The sequence below is a fragment of the Stomoxys calcitrans genome, chromosome 4 (genome assembly GCF_963082655.1).
Source record: "Stomoxys calcitrans chromosome 4, idStoCalc2.1, whole genome shotgun sequence".
NCBI classification, from domain to species: Eukaryota; Metazoa; Arthropoda; class Insecta; order Diptera; family Muscidae; genus Stomoxys; species Stomoxys calcitrans.
The window spans coordinates 25,191,158-25,212,645 of record NC_081555.1 but is presented as its reverse complement, the minus strand read 5'-3'; the positions used below and the strand labels follow the sequence as shown (position 1 = coordinate 25,212,645).

Below are 21,488 nucleotides of genomic sequence, written 5' to 3'. Positions count from 1 at the left end.
GAGTTTAACTAGATTTACATCTCTAAGCTCTTTTAGCGGCTGAAAGACGAATTGGCTGAAAGATATATTGGATATTCTATACTATTTCGAGATAAAGCCATACATTGGCAGAAGAAGTGAAAACTATCTTCAGAAACGTCCATGGCAAGACACCATCGACAGATTTCATCATTTCTGATGCACAAATGGGTACTTAACTTTTTGTGTCCTATAATGATGCTATTTCCATTGCCATTTCCATTTTGAACGCCACCGTAGCGCAGATGTTAGCATATCCAACTATGACGCTGGAAACCTGGGTTCGAATCCTGGCAAGAAAATCAGAAAAATTTGTCAGTGTTGGTAATCCCCCCTAATGTTAAAACAAACTGCTAAGGTAAACTCCTTGCGTTCAAAAGACCTCTGCGGTGATGAACAACACTGCGTAAGGCAGAGTCCACCGATATCCCCTGATGTAAGCATGCTGACATCAGGAGAAGTAGGAAACACCAGAATCCTCTCCAGAGTTTTAACGAAGAAGAATGAAAGACTTATCGGTCTTAAGTCCATGGCTGCACTATATTACAACCTCCCCACCTTGTGTATGAAAACCACCTTAACCCTCCTCAAAGGTAAATGCAAATTGCAAATTTTGCCCATGAACATTCCACTAAGGAACAGGGGCAAACTTCTCACTTATCAGTGAGTGCAGTCCGATTCACAAGAGAACACATGCTATTCGACTATGCCGACGACATCGATATCATAGGTCGGTCACCGGAAGTAGTAACTGCAGCCTTTGAAAGAATGGAAATGCGACACTTGTTTGGAGAGAAGTTTTACATGGCATGGTACCTCATAAATGTTGCCATCATTAGGAGGGGAAAACCACCGCTGAAAATTTTTTCTGATGGTCTCGGCAGGATTCGAAGCCAGGCGTTCAGCGTCATAGGCGGACATGCTAACGTCTGCGCTACGGTGGCCTCACGTAATATAATCTTAGACATACCCAGACAAACATACGAGTCTGCTAAAATGAAAAGAAATGCCTCCTGCGGTATCTTAAGATAAATGTCAACGGTCCCGGAGACTTGAAAGTATTTAGTACTCACAGAAAGCTCTCCTGAGTTACACGCTCAATCGCCATTGAATCTGTGATGGAAGTTCCTGTATACATTAAAGCCCTTACTCTCTGAGCCGTTGATTCGCAACCAAGAAGTGCTTTTCCAACGAATGAAGAAACGTATTGTGTAAAGAATACATCCATACTCCATCTGATCTCCACAAGTAACCCGAGGGAAGTCCTTGGCCATTAGCTTCCGAAGTCTTGGTGTAGCAAACTCATTTTTAATTATTTGCAGATTATTAATGAAGAAATATAAAAGACTTATCTATCTAATGTCCTTGGCCGCACGATATTGCAGCGTCCCCGCCTTGTGATTGAAAACCACCTTAACCATCCTCCAAGATAGGGGGGCACACAAGATAAACTTAAATGTACCCGAAACAGACAGACATACCTGTCTGATAAAGAACCAAACGCCTTCTACAGTATCTTAGGATAAATATCATCGGGCCAGGAGGCTTTCAGGGCTTGAAGGTATGTAGTGCCCACTGAACGCTCTCCCGATGTTGATTCGCATCTAGGGAAGTGATAAAGTGCGTATCCGTAAAAAAAAATTCTTCGGTTAAAAAATGCAGCTTTTATGGTCCTATGACCTTAAATCGGGAGATCGTTATATGTATATGACAGCTATATTTAAATATAGACCGCTCTGAACTATATTAAGGCAGCCCACTGTGTCAAATTTCTGCGAAATTTAAGTAATAAAAGTTCTTCTATTGACCCAAGAACTTAAATAGGGAAATCGGTATATATGGCTGCTATATCCAAATCTAAACCGATACGGCCATATTGAACAGGGGTGCCGAAAAGCCTAACATAACTCGCTACACCAAATTTCTGAAAAATCGGGCACTAAACGCGCCTATTATGCGCCCAAGACCTTAAATCAAGGGATCGATCTATAGGGCAGTTATAACCCAATCTGGACCGATCTAGGCCAAAATTAACAAGGATGTCGAGTGGCCTAATATAACTCACTGTTCCAAATGTTAGCAAAATCGGACAATAATTGTGCTTTTTATAGGCCCAAAACCCCAAACCGAAAGATCGGTCTATATAGCAGCTATATCTGAATCTCAACCGATCGGGGCCGTATTGAACAAGGATTCCGAGAGGCCTAACACAACTCAAATTTCAGCGAAATTCTTCTAATTTCAGCGAAATCGGATAATAAACGTGATCTTAAAGGGCCTAAAGACCTAAATCGGCAGATCGGTATATATGGAGGCTATATCAAGATATAGTCCGATATAGACCATCTTCAAACGTAAACTGCCTGTGGACAGAAAAAGAATCTGTGCACAGTTTCAGCTCAATATCTTCAATTTTATACCCACCACCATAGGATGGGGGTATACTAATCTAGTCATTCCGTTTGTTACACCTCGAAATATTGATCTAAGACCCCATCAAGTAAATATATTCATGATCCCATCGACATTCTGAGTCGATCTAGCCATGTCCGTCCGTCCGTCTGTCAAAATCACGATAGCGGTCGAATGCGTAAAGCTGGCCGCTTGAAATTTTGCACAGATACTTAATTTTGATATAGGTCGTTGAGGATTTCAAATGGGCTACATTGGTTCAGATTTGAATATAGCTTCCATATAAACGGATCTCCCGATTTAACTTCTTGAGCCCTGGAAGTCGCAATTTTTTTCCTATTTGGTTAAAAATTTTCACAAAGTGTTCTTTTATGAATTCCAACAACTGTGGCAAGTATAGGTCAAATCAGTCTGTAACCTGATATAGCTCCCATATAAACCGATCTCCCGATTTGACTTCTTAAGGCCATGGAAACCGTAATTTTTGTCAGATTCGTGGTTGTCCAAATCGGACAACGCAATTGTTGTCCGATTTGGCTGAAACTTTGCATGGGGTGTTCTGGCATGACTTCTAACAACTGTGCCAAGTACGGTCTAATTCGGCTTATAAACTGATATAGCTCCTATATAAACCGATCTCCCAATTTGACTTCTTGAGCCAATGGTTGCCGCAATATTTGTCGGCAACCGGTAAAATCACCAATTTAGTACCGGCCCTAGACCCTGCAAGGCAAAAATGCAAATGCAAATTTGCCCATGAACATTCGATTAAAGAACAGGGGCAAATTTCTTACATATCAATGAGTGCTGTCCGATTCAAGTTTAAGCTCAATGATAAGGGGCCTCATTTTTATAGCCGAGACCGAACGGCATGCAGCAGTGCGACACCTCTTTGTGGAGAAGTTTTTACATGGGTGCCTTATCAAATGGTATAGTACCTCACAAATGTCCCCAGCATTGGGAGAGGAAAACCACCGCTGAAAATTTTTATGATGTTCTCACCAGAATTCGAACTTAGGCGTTCAGCGTTATAGGTGGACATGCTAACCCCCGTGATACGGTGGCCCTGCAGGGCAGTATGTGCCAACGCATACAAGATACTCTCGATCGTTAAGATTAATGGGTTAGTTGGGCCCTATCAATGCAGTTTTAGACCATACTCACACTGCGCAAAATTCTGGGAAAGACACGAGAAGAATAGATCAAAACTTCTCGACTACTTCTTCGTTGTTTCCCATTCTCCGTATCCTTGAGTAATTTAAATCCACACAGAAAAAAATTGCTGGTAAAAAAAACCAACTACCAAATTTGTATATGAAACTTTAAATTCTCAACGAATTTTAGTATTGAATCGAAGACATTCTTTATTGAAGTACGTAAGTAAATCTCTAAAAGAGACTTGACGGACAAAACTATGGAAATTTTGATGACTTTCAACATATTCTTTAGTTGAGGTAGTTGTAAAAATAGGCGTACTACCATGTAGAGCACAAAGCTCCCACCACCATCCGAAGCAAAGCATATGCGTTGGCTGGTTGCCTTGCTTATGGATAAATTGTTGTTGTGGATATGGATATAATGTTGTTGTTGTTATAGGTTGGCTTGCAAAAAGTGCACAAATTTGTGCTTTGGGTCGTCGATATTCAAAATTAATTGTTGCAGGAAAATTAACAAATTTCGTAGTTGTTTTTTCGACCAAAGTTGTTGTTATTCAAAAATATTTTTATCTGTGAAGTTTACGCACCCATTTCTCCACGCACCCATTTCTTTACACACTCCTGGATAAGAACAATGTCAAATCTTCCGCCGAACTGGCCTTACAATGGTGCCATAAACCGGACCATATTCAGGATTCAGAATTTCCTCCACTTTAGCGTTAACCTCTTCCTATCAATGATGGTAACTCATAGTAGACTCGACTTGAGAAAACTTTGGGTGTTTCTTTTTTTATCAGAAAGTTTTTTGCCTTTGATTTTAAACAGCAGATAAGATCGAAACAAAAACTACTGCCACTCTATGAATGATACAACAAAGCTGTGTTGTTTTATTGCAGAATAATGTTTTTGAATGAATTTCTGCTGCAATTCTTCGAATTTTATCAAAGACCTTGCCCATGCATTGTAGGTACATTGTCAATGCAGGTGTAAAATGCAGCGACAATATTTTTATTGTGTTTTACACTGAAAACTATTAGAAAAACTAATTGAACATTGTGCAAATAAACTTTATATCGAGGATGATGTTACAACAGCAGTATAAAAAGCCTGGAAAAATTGCAATTAGTATCAAGTTATGATAATATCTTCAAGCAAGTGAAAACTTCATCATAATATCTTCAAGCAAGTGAAAACTTTAAGGAAAGAAAAATGAAAAACGGTAAGTTTTTCCTTAAAGTTCTGTAATTTTCATTAAAAGTATTTTTTTTGATTTTTTTTTCAACTTCAGTTTTAAACTTTTTGGTCTGTTTGGCTTGCTTTTTGGCCTTTGTATCGGCCTGTGACCCTGACAGTGACAACAAGCCTGTCTGCAATGATATGACTTTAAATGTGCCCACTCGTAACTTCTGGGATCCCACAGCCTATTGGTTGTGTAATTATGTCGGTGTTGAACCTGAATTGGAGCGTTGTCCCGATTCCCATTTGTTTGATTCGGCCAAGGGAGAATGTGTCTTGTGGAATAAATGGGTGTGGACCAATCCCTGCCCAGCCACCATCTAGGAAGAATGGGTTAAAATGTTTGAATGAATATACGAAGCATATGTCTTTTTTGTCCCAAGGATAATGGAACAGTTGTTGTCAATTATTTGGGGGAAAAGGTGAGAGGAAAAGTTAAGGTGAGATAAGAATTGCACCGTCTAGGCCCTTAAGAGTTTGGCATAAGGCGAGTGCTGAGGTCACCTACAACATTTTTCGACTTTCCTAAAGGTATCTGGATCCTGGATTAAATTCGTTCCAATGTCTGTGGCCGCTGCAACCGGGTATTTATAATTTTGCAGATATCTTGGGTATAAAAAAATGTTTCGTATTCTTTGTATAATTTTTAATGATTTCGTATTCTTTGTATATAGACCTGGCCTTCTGATCTCTTAAAGTCGGATTTTAGTTATATGTAGCCGCCATATAGACCGATCTCAAGACTTAAAGTCTTGAGGCAAAAAATTGGTAATTTTTCAACCGATTTTGAAGAGTTCATGTAGATCCCTATTCCCTTCTGTGAAGTGCGGCTCAAATCGGTCTATATTTGGATAAAGCTGCTCTATAAACCAACCACCCGATCTCCCGATATAGGGAATTGAGGCCATAAAAGATCCATTTATTACCCGAATTCGATGAAATTTGGCACAATGTGTTCTGGTAGACCAACCCAACCCATTCCTGTCAAATGTGGTACAAATCGGACCATGTTTGGATACAGCTGCCATATATACCGATCTCAGGAAATTGTGTAATGAGCCTATAAAAGAAGCATTTTTCATCCTATTTCGATGAAATTGGGCACAGCGAGTTCCGGTACCTCTCAAAAATTTTTTGTTGAATATCGTCCAGATCGGATCATAGTTGGATATAGCTGCATTATGGACCGATCTCCCGATATAGAGTATTGAGCCCATCAAAGGAACATTTTTCATCGATTTGGATGAAATTTGAAACAGTGCGATTTGATAGACCTCTAAACTTGTTTGTTGAATATTGTCCAGATCGAACCATATTTGGATATAGCTGCCACATAGACCGATCTCCCAATATAAGTATTGTATAGAATATTGTGTAGAGTATCTGGTCCACATTCCTTATACGGCCCAATCTGGACGATATTCAACAAAAAGGTGTAGAAGGTTGGTTGATTAAAAATGCTCGTTTTATGGGCTCAATACTTTATTTCGGGAGATTGGTATCTAAATATGGTCCGATCTGGACGATATTCGAAAAACGGTTTAGAGGGGTACCGGAACTCGCTGTGTCAAATTTCATCGAAATAGGATGAAATATGTTCCTTTTATAAGCTCATTACCCAATATCGGGAGATCGGTATGTATGGCAGCTATATCCAAATATAGTCCGATCTGTACCACATTTGACAGGATTGGGTACGGGGTTTACCAGATTACACTGTGCTAAATTTCATCGACTTCGGGTAATAAATGGATCTTTTATGGCCTCAATAGCCTATATCGGGAGATCGGGTGGTCGGTCTAAGGGCAGCTATATCTAAATAAAGTCCGATTTGAACCGCACTTCCCAGAAATGACTAGGGGTCTACCAGAACTCACTGTGCCAAATTTCATCGAAATCGGATGGAAAATTTATTGCCTCAAGACTTTAAGTCTGGAGATCGGTCTATATAGCGGCTATATATATCTAAAATCCGATATGAGATTAGAAGGTCAGGTTTCATCGAAATTCATCGAAATCATCGAAAATTTTTTGAAAAATGTTTTTTACCCAAGACATCTGCAAAATTATAAATACCCAGCTTTTGGATATAAATGGGTAAATATCTGGGTATTTACCCAATTTAACGGGAAAATAACTTTTTGGGCATTCACCCATCGCCCATCTCTAAGTATTCATAATCATATGGAAATCGTTGGTTGTTGTGGTGTTCTGTTATATAACTTCCAACAAGAAGTCAAACCGATTTGGACCGTGCCAAGTACGGTCCAAATCGGTTTGACTTCTTGAGCCTCTGGAAGCCGCAATTTTCATCCGATTAGGCTAAAATTTTGTACACAGTGTTCTGTTATGATTTGCAACAATTGCCAAGTACGTTCCAAATCGGTCTATAACGTGATATAGCTCCCATATAAACCGATCTCCCGATTTGACTTCTTGAGCCACTGGAAGCCTCAATTTTTGTCCGATTTGGCTGAAATTTCATCAACTGTGCCAAGTACGATCTAAATCGGTCTATAACCTGGTATAGCTTCCATATGAACCGATCTCCCGATTTTACTTCTTGAGCCCTTACTAGATGCAATTTTTGTCCGATTTCGCTAAAACTTTGCATGCGGTGTTCTGTTATGACTTCCAACACCTGTGTCAAGTACGGTCCAAATCAGTCTATAACCTGATATACCCCTATATAAAGCGGTCTCTCGATTATCCTTATTCGGCTCCTAGAAGCTTAAATTTTTGCTGATTTTACAGAGTTTGGTATGTAGAATAAAATTATGCCCTTCAAATAAATTTAGTTTGTAAAAATTTGTAGCAGAATCTATGGTGGTGGGTTCCCTAGAGGCGGCCCAGGCGAACTTAGCACGCTTTTACATATTCTTACTAGTGGTTGCCCAAAAAGTAATTGCGGATTTTTCATATAGTCGGCGTTGACAAATTTTTTCACAGCTTGTGACTCTGTAATTGCATTCTTTCTTCCGTCAGTAATCAGCTGTTACTTTTAGCTTGCTTTAGAAAAAAAGTGTAAAAAAAGTATATTTGATTAAAGTTCATTCTAAGCTTTATTAAAAATGCATTTACTTTCTTTTAAAAAATCCGCAATTACTTTTTGAGCAACCCAATATTTCCACTCGCACTCTATGAATGGTGTAACAAAGCAGGGCATTTTTGTTGTGGAATAATTTTTATGAATTTCCGCTACAATTTTTCAAATTTCATCAAAGACCTTGCCAATGCATTGCAGGTACACTGTCAAGGCAAGTGTGAAATCCAGCGACTATATATTTTAATTGTGTTTTACACTGAAAACTATTAAAAAACTAATTGAACATCGTGCAAATAAAGTTAATAGGGACATTAAAAAGAACGATGATGACACCATGGCAGTATAAAAAGCCGGCTATTGTAATAACTTCAAGCAAAGAAGCATGAACAACGGCAAGTCTTTCCAAAAAGTCGTGTAATCTTCACTAAACTGATCTTCTTTTGTTCTTTTTCACCTTCAGTTTTAAGCTTTTTGGTCTGTTTGGCCTGCTTTTTGGCCCTTGTATCGGCCTGTGACCCGACCGGTGATAACAAGCCCTCCTGTAATGATAAGACTTTAAATGTGCCCACTTCCAACTCCTGGGATCCCACAGTTTATTGGTTGTGTAATGAGGTCGGTGATGAACCTGAATTGGTGAAGTGTTCCGATGCCTATATGTTTGATGCGGCCAAGGGAAAATGTGTCTTGTGGAGTGAATGGTCTTGGAGCGATCCCTGTTCCTAGGAATTGGTTAAAATGATTGAATGAATAAACGAAGCAAATATCTTTTTTTTTACCCCGAGAATAATGAAATAGTTGTGGTCGATTATTGCGGGGAAGGGTGGGAGAAAAAAGTTAAGGTGAGATAAAAATTGCACCGTCTAGGCCCTTAAGAGCTGTGCATAAGGAGAGTGCTAGCAAGTGACCTACTACATTTTTCCACTTACCTAAAGGTATCTGGATCCTGCATTAAATTCGTTCCATAGATATCTCCAGCTGCTGCCGCCGCAGCCGCTGCCACTGCAGTATTCATAATCATGTGAAAATCTTTGGTTGTTGTGGCTCCCGCACAGGCACTGGCATTGGCTGCATCCAATAGTGGATGATATGAAGGTGTTGGCCCCGAATTTTGAGTCATAGATGTTATGGTCGATGTTACTGCACCTCCCATGCTGGCTGAAGTGGTATTCAATTCCAGATTTTTATTTGAGGCATTTTGTATGGGCAGCCTCGTTTGAGCTGCGAAATGATGATTGCCATAGGGATGGGATGATGTGGATGAGGACGAGGGTGAAGCATTGGCGAAATATTGCTGCATTTGCTGATGCACTGGTGAGGCAGCCGGTGAATTTAAATCAATGTGTGGCGAGGGTGTTGACATGGTCGTTGCTGTGGGTGTAGTGGCTGGCGAAGAGGAAGGTGGCAACGAGGAGGAAGGCGGTGTAGGGCTGACAACATTCAGTGACTCCGTGGAAGAGCTTAATTCGTGCTGAGCTTTAAGTTTTTCTCGAGTAGATTCGGCTTCCATATCGACTTCAGTATCCTCGGGATCACTTACACCCGAATCGTCTCGCAATGTGTGTTGGGCATCTATGGATTTGCGATGCATACCTGGGGGGGAAGAGAAAGGGAAATTCTATGTATTAATTAAATTTTATCTAAGCTTTCAAATGACTTGAGTGTTATTTAATTAAATTTCTTTTAATTCTTTTTCAATTGAAGTTAATCTGTTTCTTTGATTTCAATCAGCAGTAGCTTCTCGAAGGCATAAATGTTTGTCCCAACAAAATACTTGCCAGGCCTGTTGGTTCGTCTGCTTGGACTCAATGTCAAGTTAATTTGTGGAAAATGTTGATCCTTTTATTTTTATTTATCATCATAACATTTAATCCGATTTAAGCCACTCAAAGCAGACAACAATCGACAACAACACCCTTTATAATAATGGGTAATGTAAACGAAAGCCAAAGGGAATAAGTACAACAAAAACACCAACAACACTACTAGAGTTTGAACAACAAAAGCCTACAAACAAGCGTGTGCCAAAGGATAATGAAATTTTCAATATTAAGCAGTCCTTGGCATTTTGTACCAAGGGTGGTGGGATAATTTCAGGGTGGTGTCACTAATAGACTCATGAAAAATGACTTTACTTGTGGTTTAAAGAGAGAGCTACCCTACATTAGGCAAAAGTGACTTTTAATGTGCACAAAAAAAAAAAAAAATAACAAAATTGGCTAAGGTTCTCTATCTTATCTTCCCGTTGGTTAGATCGAGTTGTGGTCCACATCTTGAAAGGTAATTCTGAGTCATGTAGGCTCCACTTGGTTCTACAATTCCTCTGCAACCAGAACAGGTGAGTGTTGAACTGTTTAGACATTTGGTTGAGAGCTCTGTGAGAGCTGGTGTATGATGCAATGCTTTCAACCCCCTAACTAGCCCTCTTGCAGAAGTTTAGGGTAAGAGTAAGAGTGCATCCTTCCCTACACGGATTTGAAGGTAATTTTCCAGGATTCCGGTAAATGGACTGTATTTGCAGCTAAGGAGACAAGTGCCACAGTGGGTACGCAGGCTATCTGATGCTGAAAATAAAAACTTGTGTTATAGGAGGATTTATTGCTAGACCATTTTCGTCACTGTCGCACAGTGGGTTATAATCAAAAAAAAAAAAAAAACTTGCAAAAACCAGTAAGGAAAGGCTAAAGTCGGGCGGTGCTGACTGTATAATACCCTACACCTAACTTATAAGTACAATGTGGGAGCTATATCTAATACAGAACCAATATTAATGGACCTCCGCGGATGTTTTCAGATGGATTATTAAACAATCCGTATCAAATTTCGAGCAAATATGTTCAAACTGTAATAACTTCGGTTGACATATGACAACTTTATTGCAAATTACCCTAAATCTGACGAAAATATAAATGGGAGCTACATCTAAATTTGAACGGATTTCGAGCAAACTTCTCAGATATTGCTGTAGTCGTTGAGGAAAACGTTGAACAAAATTTTGGCAAGATTGGTCAATAAATGCGCATGCAGTGGCTCTAGAAGTGAAAATCGGGCGATATATATATATGGCAGCTATATCCAAATATGAACCGATTTCTATGAAATTTACCAGTAATGTCAAGAGTCAAGAGAAAATCCTTCCTACGAAATTTCGAGGGAATCGGTTAAGAAATGAGCAAATAAGAGCAATATTTCTCTAAATCTGACGAATATATATAAGGCAGCTATATCTTAATCTGAACCGATGTCGAGAAAACTTCCCAAATATTATGGCAGTCATAGAGGAAAGCTATGTGCAAAGTTTTGGCAAGATTGGTTAATAAATGCGCTTGCAGTGGCTCTAGAAGTGAAAATCGGACGATATACATATATAGCAGCTATATCTAAATCTGAACCGATTTCTATGAATTTTACCAGTCATGTCGAGACACAAGAGAAAATCCTTCCTGCAAAATTTCGAGGGAATCGGTTAACAATAGAGCACTTTATAGCTATATTTCTCAAAATCGGACGAATATATATTTGGGAGGTATATGTAAATCTGAACCGATTTTGATCAAACTTCTCAGATATAACACTGGTCGTTGAAGAAAGCATTGTAAAAAATTTTGGCAAGATTGGTCAATAAATGCGCTTGCAGTGACTCTAGAAGTGAAAATCGGGCGATATACATATATTGCAACTATATCTAAATCTGATCCGATTTCTATGAATTTTACCAGTAATGTCGAGAGTCAAGAGAAAATCCTTCCTGCAAAATTTCAAAGGAATCGGTTAACAAATTAACCCTTTATTCCAATATTTCTCAAAATCAGACGAATATATATTTTTGGGAGGCATATCTAAATCTGAACCGATTTTGTCCAAACTTTTCTGATATTTTCGTGGTCGTAGAGGAAAGCGTTGTAAAAAATGTTGGCAAAATTGGTCAATAAGTACGCTTGCAGTGGCTTTAGAAGTGAAAAACAGGCGATATACATATATGGCAGCAATATCTAAATCTTAACCGATTTCTATGAAATTCACAAGAGAAAATCCTCCCTGCCAAATTTCGAAAGGAATCGGTTGACAATCGAATCGGTCTATAGCCTGATACAGCTCCCATATAAACCGATCTCCTTATTGTACTTCTTGATCACCTAAAGGAAAGGAAAGTATTTTTTCGTTTTCCTCCCACTGTGCGTGGTTACGAGGTAATAGGTTTCGTGGACTCAGATCACGTAATCTAAATCTCATCTCTCCCTAGCAGAAGTTAAGATTAGAATCTGTATCGTAACCAGTAGGGATTTGAATCTAATTCTGATTTCTCGTCTCAGCGATGAAGACTTAATGGTAGTGGCATTGGAGGGGCCGCGCAAACCATTACTGATCCTGGCGGCCTTCATGTACCAACTATTCGATTAAGACGACCCCCCTACGGACACTGTCAAGGCCTTGGTCAGCTGGTACGAGGATAAGGGGCATGGCCTTGACCACAGTCTCTGGAGTGAGTCATTTTTTGATTAAATTTTGGTTGTATGACATAGGAACACTGCCCCTACTTTCTGCAACCGGATCAGTGAAAAGGTTTTAGATAAAACTCTTGTGACAAACAATGACTCGGTGAAAGTTTTGGGTGGGAACGTCTCCACTCAGTGGTCCTTTTCTATTCACAATAAGATATATTTTCCGGTCGGGTAAGAGATGGGGAGGAGAAGACCATACAGAAGCCCGAGAAGGACCAACTGGAGAAATTAAGGGAACAGATTCAGAAGCTTGGGTCACCTTGGGGTCTCTGGAAGACGCAGGGGAACTGAAGGCCGCAGTGGATCTTGCAAAAGCTTGAGTTACCTGGGGGGGCCTCTGGATAACGAAGAGGAGGAACATATGCAGAAGCTGGGGGGCCTTTGGAGGACGCAGCTGAACGTGAGGCAGCAGTGAGTCTTGCAGAAGCTGGGGTCACAGAGTCTTGCGCAGCTGAGGAAGGCGAAGAGAAGTTCCAGGAAGAAATTCTGTGGAGAATTTGAAAGCATTCTCGCCGATTTTGTACAACCTTGTGATAAATGAAATCCTGTTGGATCTCGTCGAAATTGACACGAAGATAATCGCCTATGCGAATGACGTCGAGTTGCTGGTCCGAGTCAGTCAGCTGGTGCTCTTCACTCGCAGATACAAGATACCGGAGTTCAGACTTCCAACATCACCCTGCAGGTGTAGAAGGAAGTGAAGTACCTTGGCACAGTCCTCGATTCGAAGCTATCCTGAAAAAGGAATACGGATGTATACGGCCATGTTGAGATCAGTACTGACCTATGGGGTACTGATATGGTGGAAGGCGGTTATTAAGAGCATTCGTACGAGGAAGTTCCAGAAGTTTTAGAGATTGGCCCGCATCGGAGACCCGCACTTCGGGCAGGTCTGGAGGTGATGAGGGATAGGTAGCCCATTGAGGCCTATATAGCAATTTCATTCTGAATGCTATTGATGCGGAGCATAGACTGAGGGCTATCCGACTATCTGGCACCGGTACCGGGACTAGGACATTCAGTATTCGTTTTCCTGGGTGGTATGGATGGGGGGTGTGTCAATGCAGTGTTTGAGGAAGATAAGACCTCGATCTTCTTTGATGGCTCTTAGGGGACTGGGTGGGGGGGTCTACTTCGACGCATTCAACGCTAAGGATTCGTTTTCTTGGGAGGCATGAATAGAGGGCGAATGCTGTGTTTAAGGGGGAGCAGACTTCGATCTTCACTGATGGCTCCAAGAAGGAGTCGGGTACTGGATTGGGGGTCTACTCCGACGCACTTAACATCGGAAAGACTCTTAATTCTATTCTGGATGCTATTGATGCGAAGGGTAGACTGAGGAGGATCTCCGACTATCTGGCAGAGGTAACGATTGGGACAAAGACCTTCAGGATTTGTTTTATCGGGAGGTATGAATGGAGGGCGAATGTGCAACGTATGGTAATACATCAGGTTCAGAGAACATGCTTTCTTGGCACAGGCGGGGCGATGAGAACAACGCCCTTGAGGCCAGTTTAAGTGTGAGGCAGCCCCTGCGGTTTTGAAACATAAGGCAATGGGAGAATGGATACAGAAAAGGAGCAGATCATCGCGGTATAATAGAGGCGATAATAGGAAACCTGGAAGGAATGGAAGAGGTTTCCAGATGAATAAATCAAAGGTAGAGGACAGAGTGGGCCTGGGGTCTACATTGAGAAGCCAGGGGCTGAGATTTGCTTTCGACTGGCGGAGATTCGGGCGATCACGGAATGCATGAGGTGGTGTGGTGTAAACGCCAAGGATGTCGAATGTAAACATCTTTACGGACAGTAAAATTATCATCAGGGCAACAACAATCAGGACGGCAAAGTGACGAACAGTAAGAAGGAGTGTAAGAAGGAGATTAACGCCTTCTCTGCTATTGGCACGGTCCGCATCGCTTGGGTGCCGGGCCATAGCGGAGTAAGGGAGAATGAAAGAGCAGACGTTTTGGTAGTGAAGGCCAGAGGAACGTCAGTCCTAAACTTGATTAACCCGAGGCCTTTCAGATCGAATATCTAAGAAGTTTGCTCGAAGTCGGTTCAGATTTAGATATAGCTGCCATATATGTATATAGCCCGATTTTCTCTTCTTCTGGAGCCACTGCAAGCGCATTAATTGACCAATCTTTCCAAAATTGTGCACAATGCTTTCCTCGACCACTACCACAATATTTAAGAAGTTTGGTCGAAGTCGGTTCAGATTCAGATGTAGCTCCCATATATATTTTCTTCCGATTTTGAGTAATTTGCAATAATTTTTTTCATATACCAGCCATAGTTAATACAGTTTGAACATATTTGCTCGAAATTTTATACGGATTGTTTAATAACCCATCTGAAAACATCCGCTGAGGTCCATCAAAATTGGTTCAAAAAAAAGATACAGCTCCAATTTTGAACCTATAGGGTAAAAATTGGAAATTTGTCAATTTTGCTCATGAACATAGGGGCAAACTTCTCACATATCAATGAGTTCTCAAGTTTAAGCTCAATGATAAGGGGCCTTCTTTTTGTAGCCAAATCCGAACGGCGCGCCGCAGTGCGACACCTCTTTTGAGAGAAGTTTTACATGGCATGGTACTTCACAAATGTTGCCAGCATTAGGAGGGGAAAAGCACCGCTAAAAATTTTTTCTGATGGTCTCGCCAGTATTCGGACCCAGGCGTTCAGCGTCATAGGCGGACATGCTAACCTCTGCGCTACGGTGGCCTCCAGGGTCTCAATGTTAATCAAGAGAAAACTGGAATTTGTCTGTTTACGAGGAAGACGAAGCTGAGCCAATTTAACGCACCCCATTTCCTTAATAGAACGTTGATCTTGGACAGGAAACTGAATCAGAAGTACCGAGAAGGCTCACAGATGTTGAGCACTGCGATGGAGAAAAAGTGCAACGTAAGGATAATAAAATAAGCCCGAGAAGGATTCAAAAAGGGTTTTGAGCATTTTTAAGCAATATGGTACTTAAATAAAAGGAAATTTAGATTAGATAAAGAATAGTTAAGATTCGGCCCAGAAAGCAAGCCCGGGAAGGGCCCAAGAGGGCCTTGAGAATTTTAAATCTCTTCAATCAAAGCGACATGGTACTTAAATGAAAGTAACTTCAAAGTTTTCATTCAATTTAATTCATGTTTTTGATAGAAAGGAAGCCAGGGAAATGTCCAATATGGATTAGCCTTAACCACCGCTAAAAATATTTTTAACTGATGTTCTCGTCAGGATTCGAACTCAGACGTTCAGTGTCATTGGCGGATATGCTAACCTCTGCGCTGCGGTGGGAGTCTCTTATGAGTTTCGACATTACTGGTGAATTTGATAGAAAACGGTTCAGACGAACCGATCTTCTCAAAACTTTGCACTACGCTTTCCTCTATGACTACCACAAAACGTGCGTATTTTGATTGAAATCGGTTCCGATTTGGTGTAATATTGCACTAACGTGGTCATTTGTTAATCGATTCACATGAAATTTGTCACAAAGGATTCCCTTATGACTCTCGACATTGTTGTTGAATTTTATTGAAATCGGTTCATATTCAGATATAGACCCCATGTACATGTATTAACCGATTTTCACTTTAAGGGCCTTTGTCAGCACATTTCTTTAGAGATTTTCTTTAAATTTTGCTCAATTTTAGTTTCAACGACTTAACCTGCATACCCAATATGGTGCAGGGTATTAAAAGCTCGGCTTTGCCTGATTTTTGCCTTTCCTTATTGGTTTTGAGTATGTTTAAGAGTTATAAAGGGTGATTTTTTTGAGGTTAGGATTTTCATGCATTAGTATTTGACAGATCACGTGGGATTTCAGACATGGTGTCAAAGAGAAAGATGCTCAGTATGCTTTGACATTTCATCATGAATAGACTTACTAACGAGCAACGCTTGCAAATCATTGAATTTTATTACCAAAATCAGTGTTCGGTTCGAAATGTGTTCAAATTTTGACAAATTTTGTTCAGCGATGAGGCTCATTTCTGGTTGAATGGCTACGTAAATAAGCAAAATTGCCGCATTTGGAGTGAAGAGCAACCAGAAGCCGTTCAAGAACTGCCCATGCATCCCGAAAAATGCACTGTTTGGTGTGGTTTGTACGCTGGTGGAATCATTGGACCGTATTTTTTCAAAGATGCTGTTGGACGCAACGTTACGGTGAATGAACACATTTCGAACCGAACACTGATTTTGGTAATAAAATTCAATGATTTGCAAGCGTTGCTCGTTAGTAAGTCTATTCATGATGAAATGTCAAAGCATACTGAGCATCTTTCTCTTTGACACCATGTCTGAAATCCCACGTGATCTGTCAAATACTAATGCATGAAAATCCTAACCTCAAAAAAATCACCCCCCTTAAGTAGTGCTCTCATGAAGTCGCCTGATACCCACCAGTTTCATAGGCGATTTTTAAAAATAAATAACACAAGCATAAAATTGCATTCAACCGGCAATCCTTTGCATTTATTAAGCGATTAGCATTGATGACAACATGTTACGTTTTTCACAAAATTGCGTTTGGCTTCCACACGCAAGGATGGGTATTTATGATGGGTGTTGTGGCCTAAACCCTAATAATATTCAGACAAAGGAAGCATCCTTCACCCTTCAAATAGCACAAAGGGTGCTAGGGCCAGACAGACAGACAGACAGACTCAAAGGCCTCATCTAATATTATTTATTTGAACGGTTGTTAATCCCAAAAGTCGATTTTATTACGCATCTCCTGGTTAAGTGAGTGAGTCAATGAATAACACTTCCGGTTTTTGAACAAATATCCTTTGTTATGCCTAAGCATATCCTTATGATTCGCCTCCCCTTAAAATTTGCTCAGACGCTGGGTGATGACTACACTACTGGTGTTTTTGGTTTGCTGGCATTTGTCTTTGCCCGTGGATGTGGTATTTTTATAACAATTTGGAGGAGTTTTGTCAAGTACCAATGGCAGTAACCAACCAATCTAACTGTCTAAATGCCTTGGCGTTTGGTAGTTTCGGTCTTGTCTGTAAGATATCTAAGCACAGATACATATGTCTGTCTGTCTGTCTGATCTGCCTACTGCAAACAAGGGGGGTGTTAAATATTTTTGGCGGGCAATAATGATGTTGCTGATATCAATGCTAGCAGCAGGTTGGTGGTTGCTTGTGCCATAAATTATCATCTGCTGATATAAATGTCTTTTTTTTTCTCATCCTCTTGTTGTTCTTGAAATTCAAATTTTCAACATATGACATTGTTTAAAAAACATTTTTATCGACAATTCGTCAGGCTTTCAAAGTCTGTTCACAAAAATTAGGAAGAGAAATCGGTAGCAAAAATACTGACAAAGAAGGCAAGATAAGACAAGGCAACGACATGCATGCGTTGTCACAAATGCAGTTTGTATGTTGCTCCACGTTCCCTATGCCTTCTAAAATGCCGATAAATGTTTGATTTTCTGTCTTGTCTGTATGCCACAGTTAGTCATATCGCATGTTTGTGATTAAACTTCCAATGTTTTTGTGAATACATTGTAGTTTTTTGCCACACTGATTATTGCTAGTAGTTTTTTTTTTTGGGGGAAAAAAGTAAAATAAAAGCTTTGCAATAACTATTTTTTAATATAAATAGCCAATCTTCATTCAAAATAATTGTTTTTGTTAAACAGACTTTAATCAACTGTCTTTAATTGGTTTTATTTTTGTATAAAGTATTGATACTCAAAATTGTTTTGGTGCGTTTGATTGCGAATAGAAGTAGGCCCCCGCCCCCCTTGCATTTGAAACACAGCAAGGCCAATCGGTTTTGCGTCGTCGTAGATAGTGATAAATCTATGAAGTATTTGGTTGCCCAAAAAGTAATTGCGGATTTTTTAAAAGAAAGTAAATGCATTTTTAATAAAACTTAGAATGAACTTTAATCAAATATACTTTTTTACACTTTTTTTTCTAAAGCAAGCTAAAAGTAACAGCTGATAACTGATAACTGACTGTGAAAAAATTTGTCAACGCCGACTATATGAAAAATCCGCAATTACTTTTTGGGCAACCCAATACAATTCATATGGGGCATTCCCATACTGGTTGTGTACTGAAAATGTCATACCTAACAAGTAAAAGTGCGCTAAGTTCGGCCGAGTCGAATCCTGGGCACCCACCACCAAAGATTCTGCTGAAACTGTACCCTTGATAACTGAGTTTGTATGTGAATTATTTTGATCTCAAGAAGCCATACCGGGATATCGGAACGTATGGAGGCGTTTGGGCCAAATTTCAGCCATATCAGGGGAAATCATAGGTTTCTAAGGGCTAAAGAAGTCAAATCAGGGGATCGGTTTATATGGGGGCTATATCTGTTTATAGACTGATTCGAACAATACTTGGCATGGATCCAATATTCACAACTCTAGCTCTTATTCCAAATTTCACCAAATCGGATGAAAATTAAGGCTTCTAAGTGCTCAAGAAGACAAATCCAGGAATCAGTTTATATGGGGGCTATATCTGTTTAAAGAGCGATTCATATCGTACTTGGCGTAGATGTTGAAGGACATAACATAACTCTTTGTTCCAAATTTCAGCCAAATCGAATGAAAATTAAGGCTTGTAGGGGCTCAAGAAGTCAAATCCGAGAATCGGTTTATATGGGGGCTATATCTCTTTATGAACCGATTCCAATCATACTAAGCATGGTTGTTGAAAGTCATAATTCAATTATTTGTTCCAAATTTCAGCCAATTCGGATGAAAATTAAGGCTTCTTAGGGGATCAAGAAGTCAAATCCGGGGATCGGTTAATATGGGGGCTATATCTCTTTATGGACCGATTCCAATCATACTTGGCATGGATGTTGAAAGTCATAATTCAATTATTTGTTCCAAATTTCAGCCAAATCGTATGAAAATTGAGGATTCTAGGGGCTCAAGAAGTCAAATCCGGGGATCGGTTTATATGGGGGCTATATCTCTTTATGAACCGATTCCAATCATACTTGGCATGGTTGTTGAAAGTCATAATTCAATTATTTGTTCCAAATTTCAGCCAAATCGGAGGAAAATTAAGGCTTCTTAGGGGGTCAAGAAGTCAAATCCGGGGATTGGTTTATATGGGGGCTATATCTCTTTATGGACCAATTCAAATCATACTTGGCATGGATGTTGAAAGTCATAATATAAGTCTTTGTTACAAATTTCAGCCAAATCGTATGAAAATTGAGGATTCAAGGGCTCAAGAAGTCAAATCCGAGGATCGGTTTATATGGGGGCTTTATCTGTTTATAGACAGATTCGGACCATACTTAGCATGGATGTTGAAAGTCATAAGACAACTCTTTGTTCCAAATTTCTGCCAAATCGTATGAAAATTGAGGATTCTAAGGGCTCAAGAAGTCACATCCGGGGATCGGTTTATATGGGGGTTATATCTGTTTATAGACCGATTCAGATCATACTTAACGTGGATGTTGAAAGTCACAACACAACTCTTTGTTCCAAATTTTAGCCAAATCGGAGGAAAATTTAGGATTCTAAGGGCTCAAGAAGTCACATTCGGGGATCGGTTTATATGGGGGTTATATCTGCTTATAGACCGATTCAGATCATACTTGGAGTGAAATGTTGAAAATCACAACACAACTCTTTGTTCCAAATTTCAGCCAAATCGGATGAAAATTGAGGATTCTAAGGGATCAAGAAGTCAAATCTGGGGATCGGTTTATATGGGGGCTATATCTCTTTATGAACCGATTCTAATCATACTTGGCATGGTTGTTGAAAGTCATAATTCAATTATTTGTTCCAAATTTCAGCCAAATCGGAGGAAAATTAAGGCTTCTTAGGGGGTCAAGAAGTCACATCCGGGGATCGGTTTATATGGGGGTTATATCTGTTTATAGACCGATTCAGATCATACTTAACGTGGATGTTGAAAGTCACAACACAACTCTTTATTCCAAATTTTAGCCAAATCGGAGGAAAATTTAGGATTCTAAGGGCTCAAGAAGTCACATCTGGGGATCGGTTTATATGGGGGTTATATCTGTTTATAGACCGATTCAGATCATACTTGAAGTGAAATGTTGAAAATCACAACACAACTCTTTGTTCCAAATTTCAGCCAAATCGGATGAAAATTGAGGATTCTAAGGGATCAAGAAGTCAAATCTGGGGATCGGTTTATAAGGGGGATATATCGGTTTATAGATTGATTTTTTTGTTTTTTCAATCAACCAACACGCAGGGTTTGTCCCCTATATATGCAGGGCATTGCGTTGGAGTGGTTAGTTAAGGATAGAAGGGCGGAAAGAGGGAGTAGTGTTTATTGACACTTGCTTTGAATTTCTGCATGTCGTAAGTAGCGGGAAAAACATCGGCCGGAAGTCGATTCCTCATACGGACCGTCCTTGCGAAAAAATGAATTCTCTCGGTAGTGCATGGTCCGATGAGCTGGTCAATTGATTATAAACCGGTGCGCGCTTTAAAGAAAATCTTGTATTTCTGACCAACAATCTCAAGTCATGAATCAGAAGACTGATTTCCGAAGAACCCACGCCGTGGATGAATCGATAGAACAGCGTCACACAACCCACATTTCGATATGTTCAAAGGAACCAACAGAGTTGGATACCCTACCATCGCCAATCAACACCAACGCCCACCTCTGGACACGGTCAAGCAGCTCCAAGGATGATTTTGGAACTCCGGCCCATATATGCGAGTTATATTCCATTTTCGGCCTGATGTACGTAGTGTAGATATTAAGAAGATCAGCGGGAGTGAAATATTTCTTACACTGCTTAAGAAAGCCCCAACACTTGAATGCTTCTTTCGATACTTCGAATACATGTTTTGATCAGCGGACATCACATTGTATCTTCATGCCCAGAACATCAAGAGCATCTGACTGCTTGATATCTACACCGTCGATAGATATTGAGGATTGTAAAGTGTCAGCGAATCGTTTGTGGGACAATCAAACAACACTGCCACTTGCGTGCATACAAATCTTCCCTGTTCATTCGACGCCACTGAGAAATGGCCAGCAAATCCTGGCAGAGTGTTACGTCCATAATCCGCCTCCTGTTTTCAATCTCTCGAAGACTCAGTCTAGGGTCGAATGAGAATGAATGA

At 40.1% G+C, this 21,488-nt stretch overlaps 2 protein-coding genes and 1 long non-coding RNA gene across 6 annotated transcripts in view; 1 reads left to right on the top strand and 2 right to left on the bottom strand.

Annotated features, from left to right (window-relative positions):
* Positions 1-21,488, bottom strand: part of LOC106082913 (AF4/FMR2 family member lilli) — a 304,474-nt gene that overhangs the window by 33,272 nt on the left and 249,714 nt on the right. For all 4 annotated transcript variants that reach the window (XM_059366841.1, XM_013245669.2, XM_013245671.2 and 1 more), the window contains exon 6: positions 8,796-9,459. In XM_059366841.1, coding sequence (XP_059222824.1) covers positions 8,796-9,459 — 664 coding nt within the window. The remainder of the gene's footprint in view (positions 1-8,795; positions 9,460-21,488) is intronic.
* On the top strand, positions 4,705-5,211 carry LOC106082915 (uncharacterized). Its single transcript, XM_013245673.2, has 2 exons — positions 4,705-4,806; positions 4,876-5,211. The coding sequence occupies exons 1-2, from the start codon at positions 4,797-4,799 to the stop codon at positions 5,145-5,147; spliced, it is 282 nt and encodes a 93-aa protein (XP_013101127.2). The 5' UTR covers positions 4,705-4,796; the 3' UTR covers positions 5,148-5,211.
* On the bottom strand, positions 7,530-8,062 carry LOC131996821 (uncharacterized). The gene is made up of 2 exons (XR_009398020.1): positions 7,905-8,062; positions 7,530-7,832 (listed from the first exon to the last, which is right to left on the bottom strand). It is a non-coding gene; the product is annotated as an uncharacterized LOC131996821 (long non-coding RNA).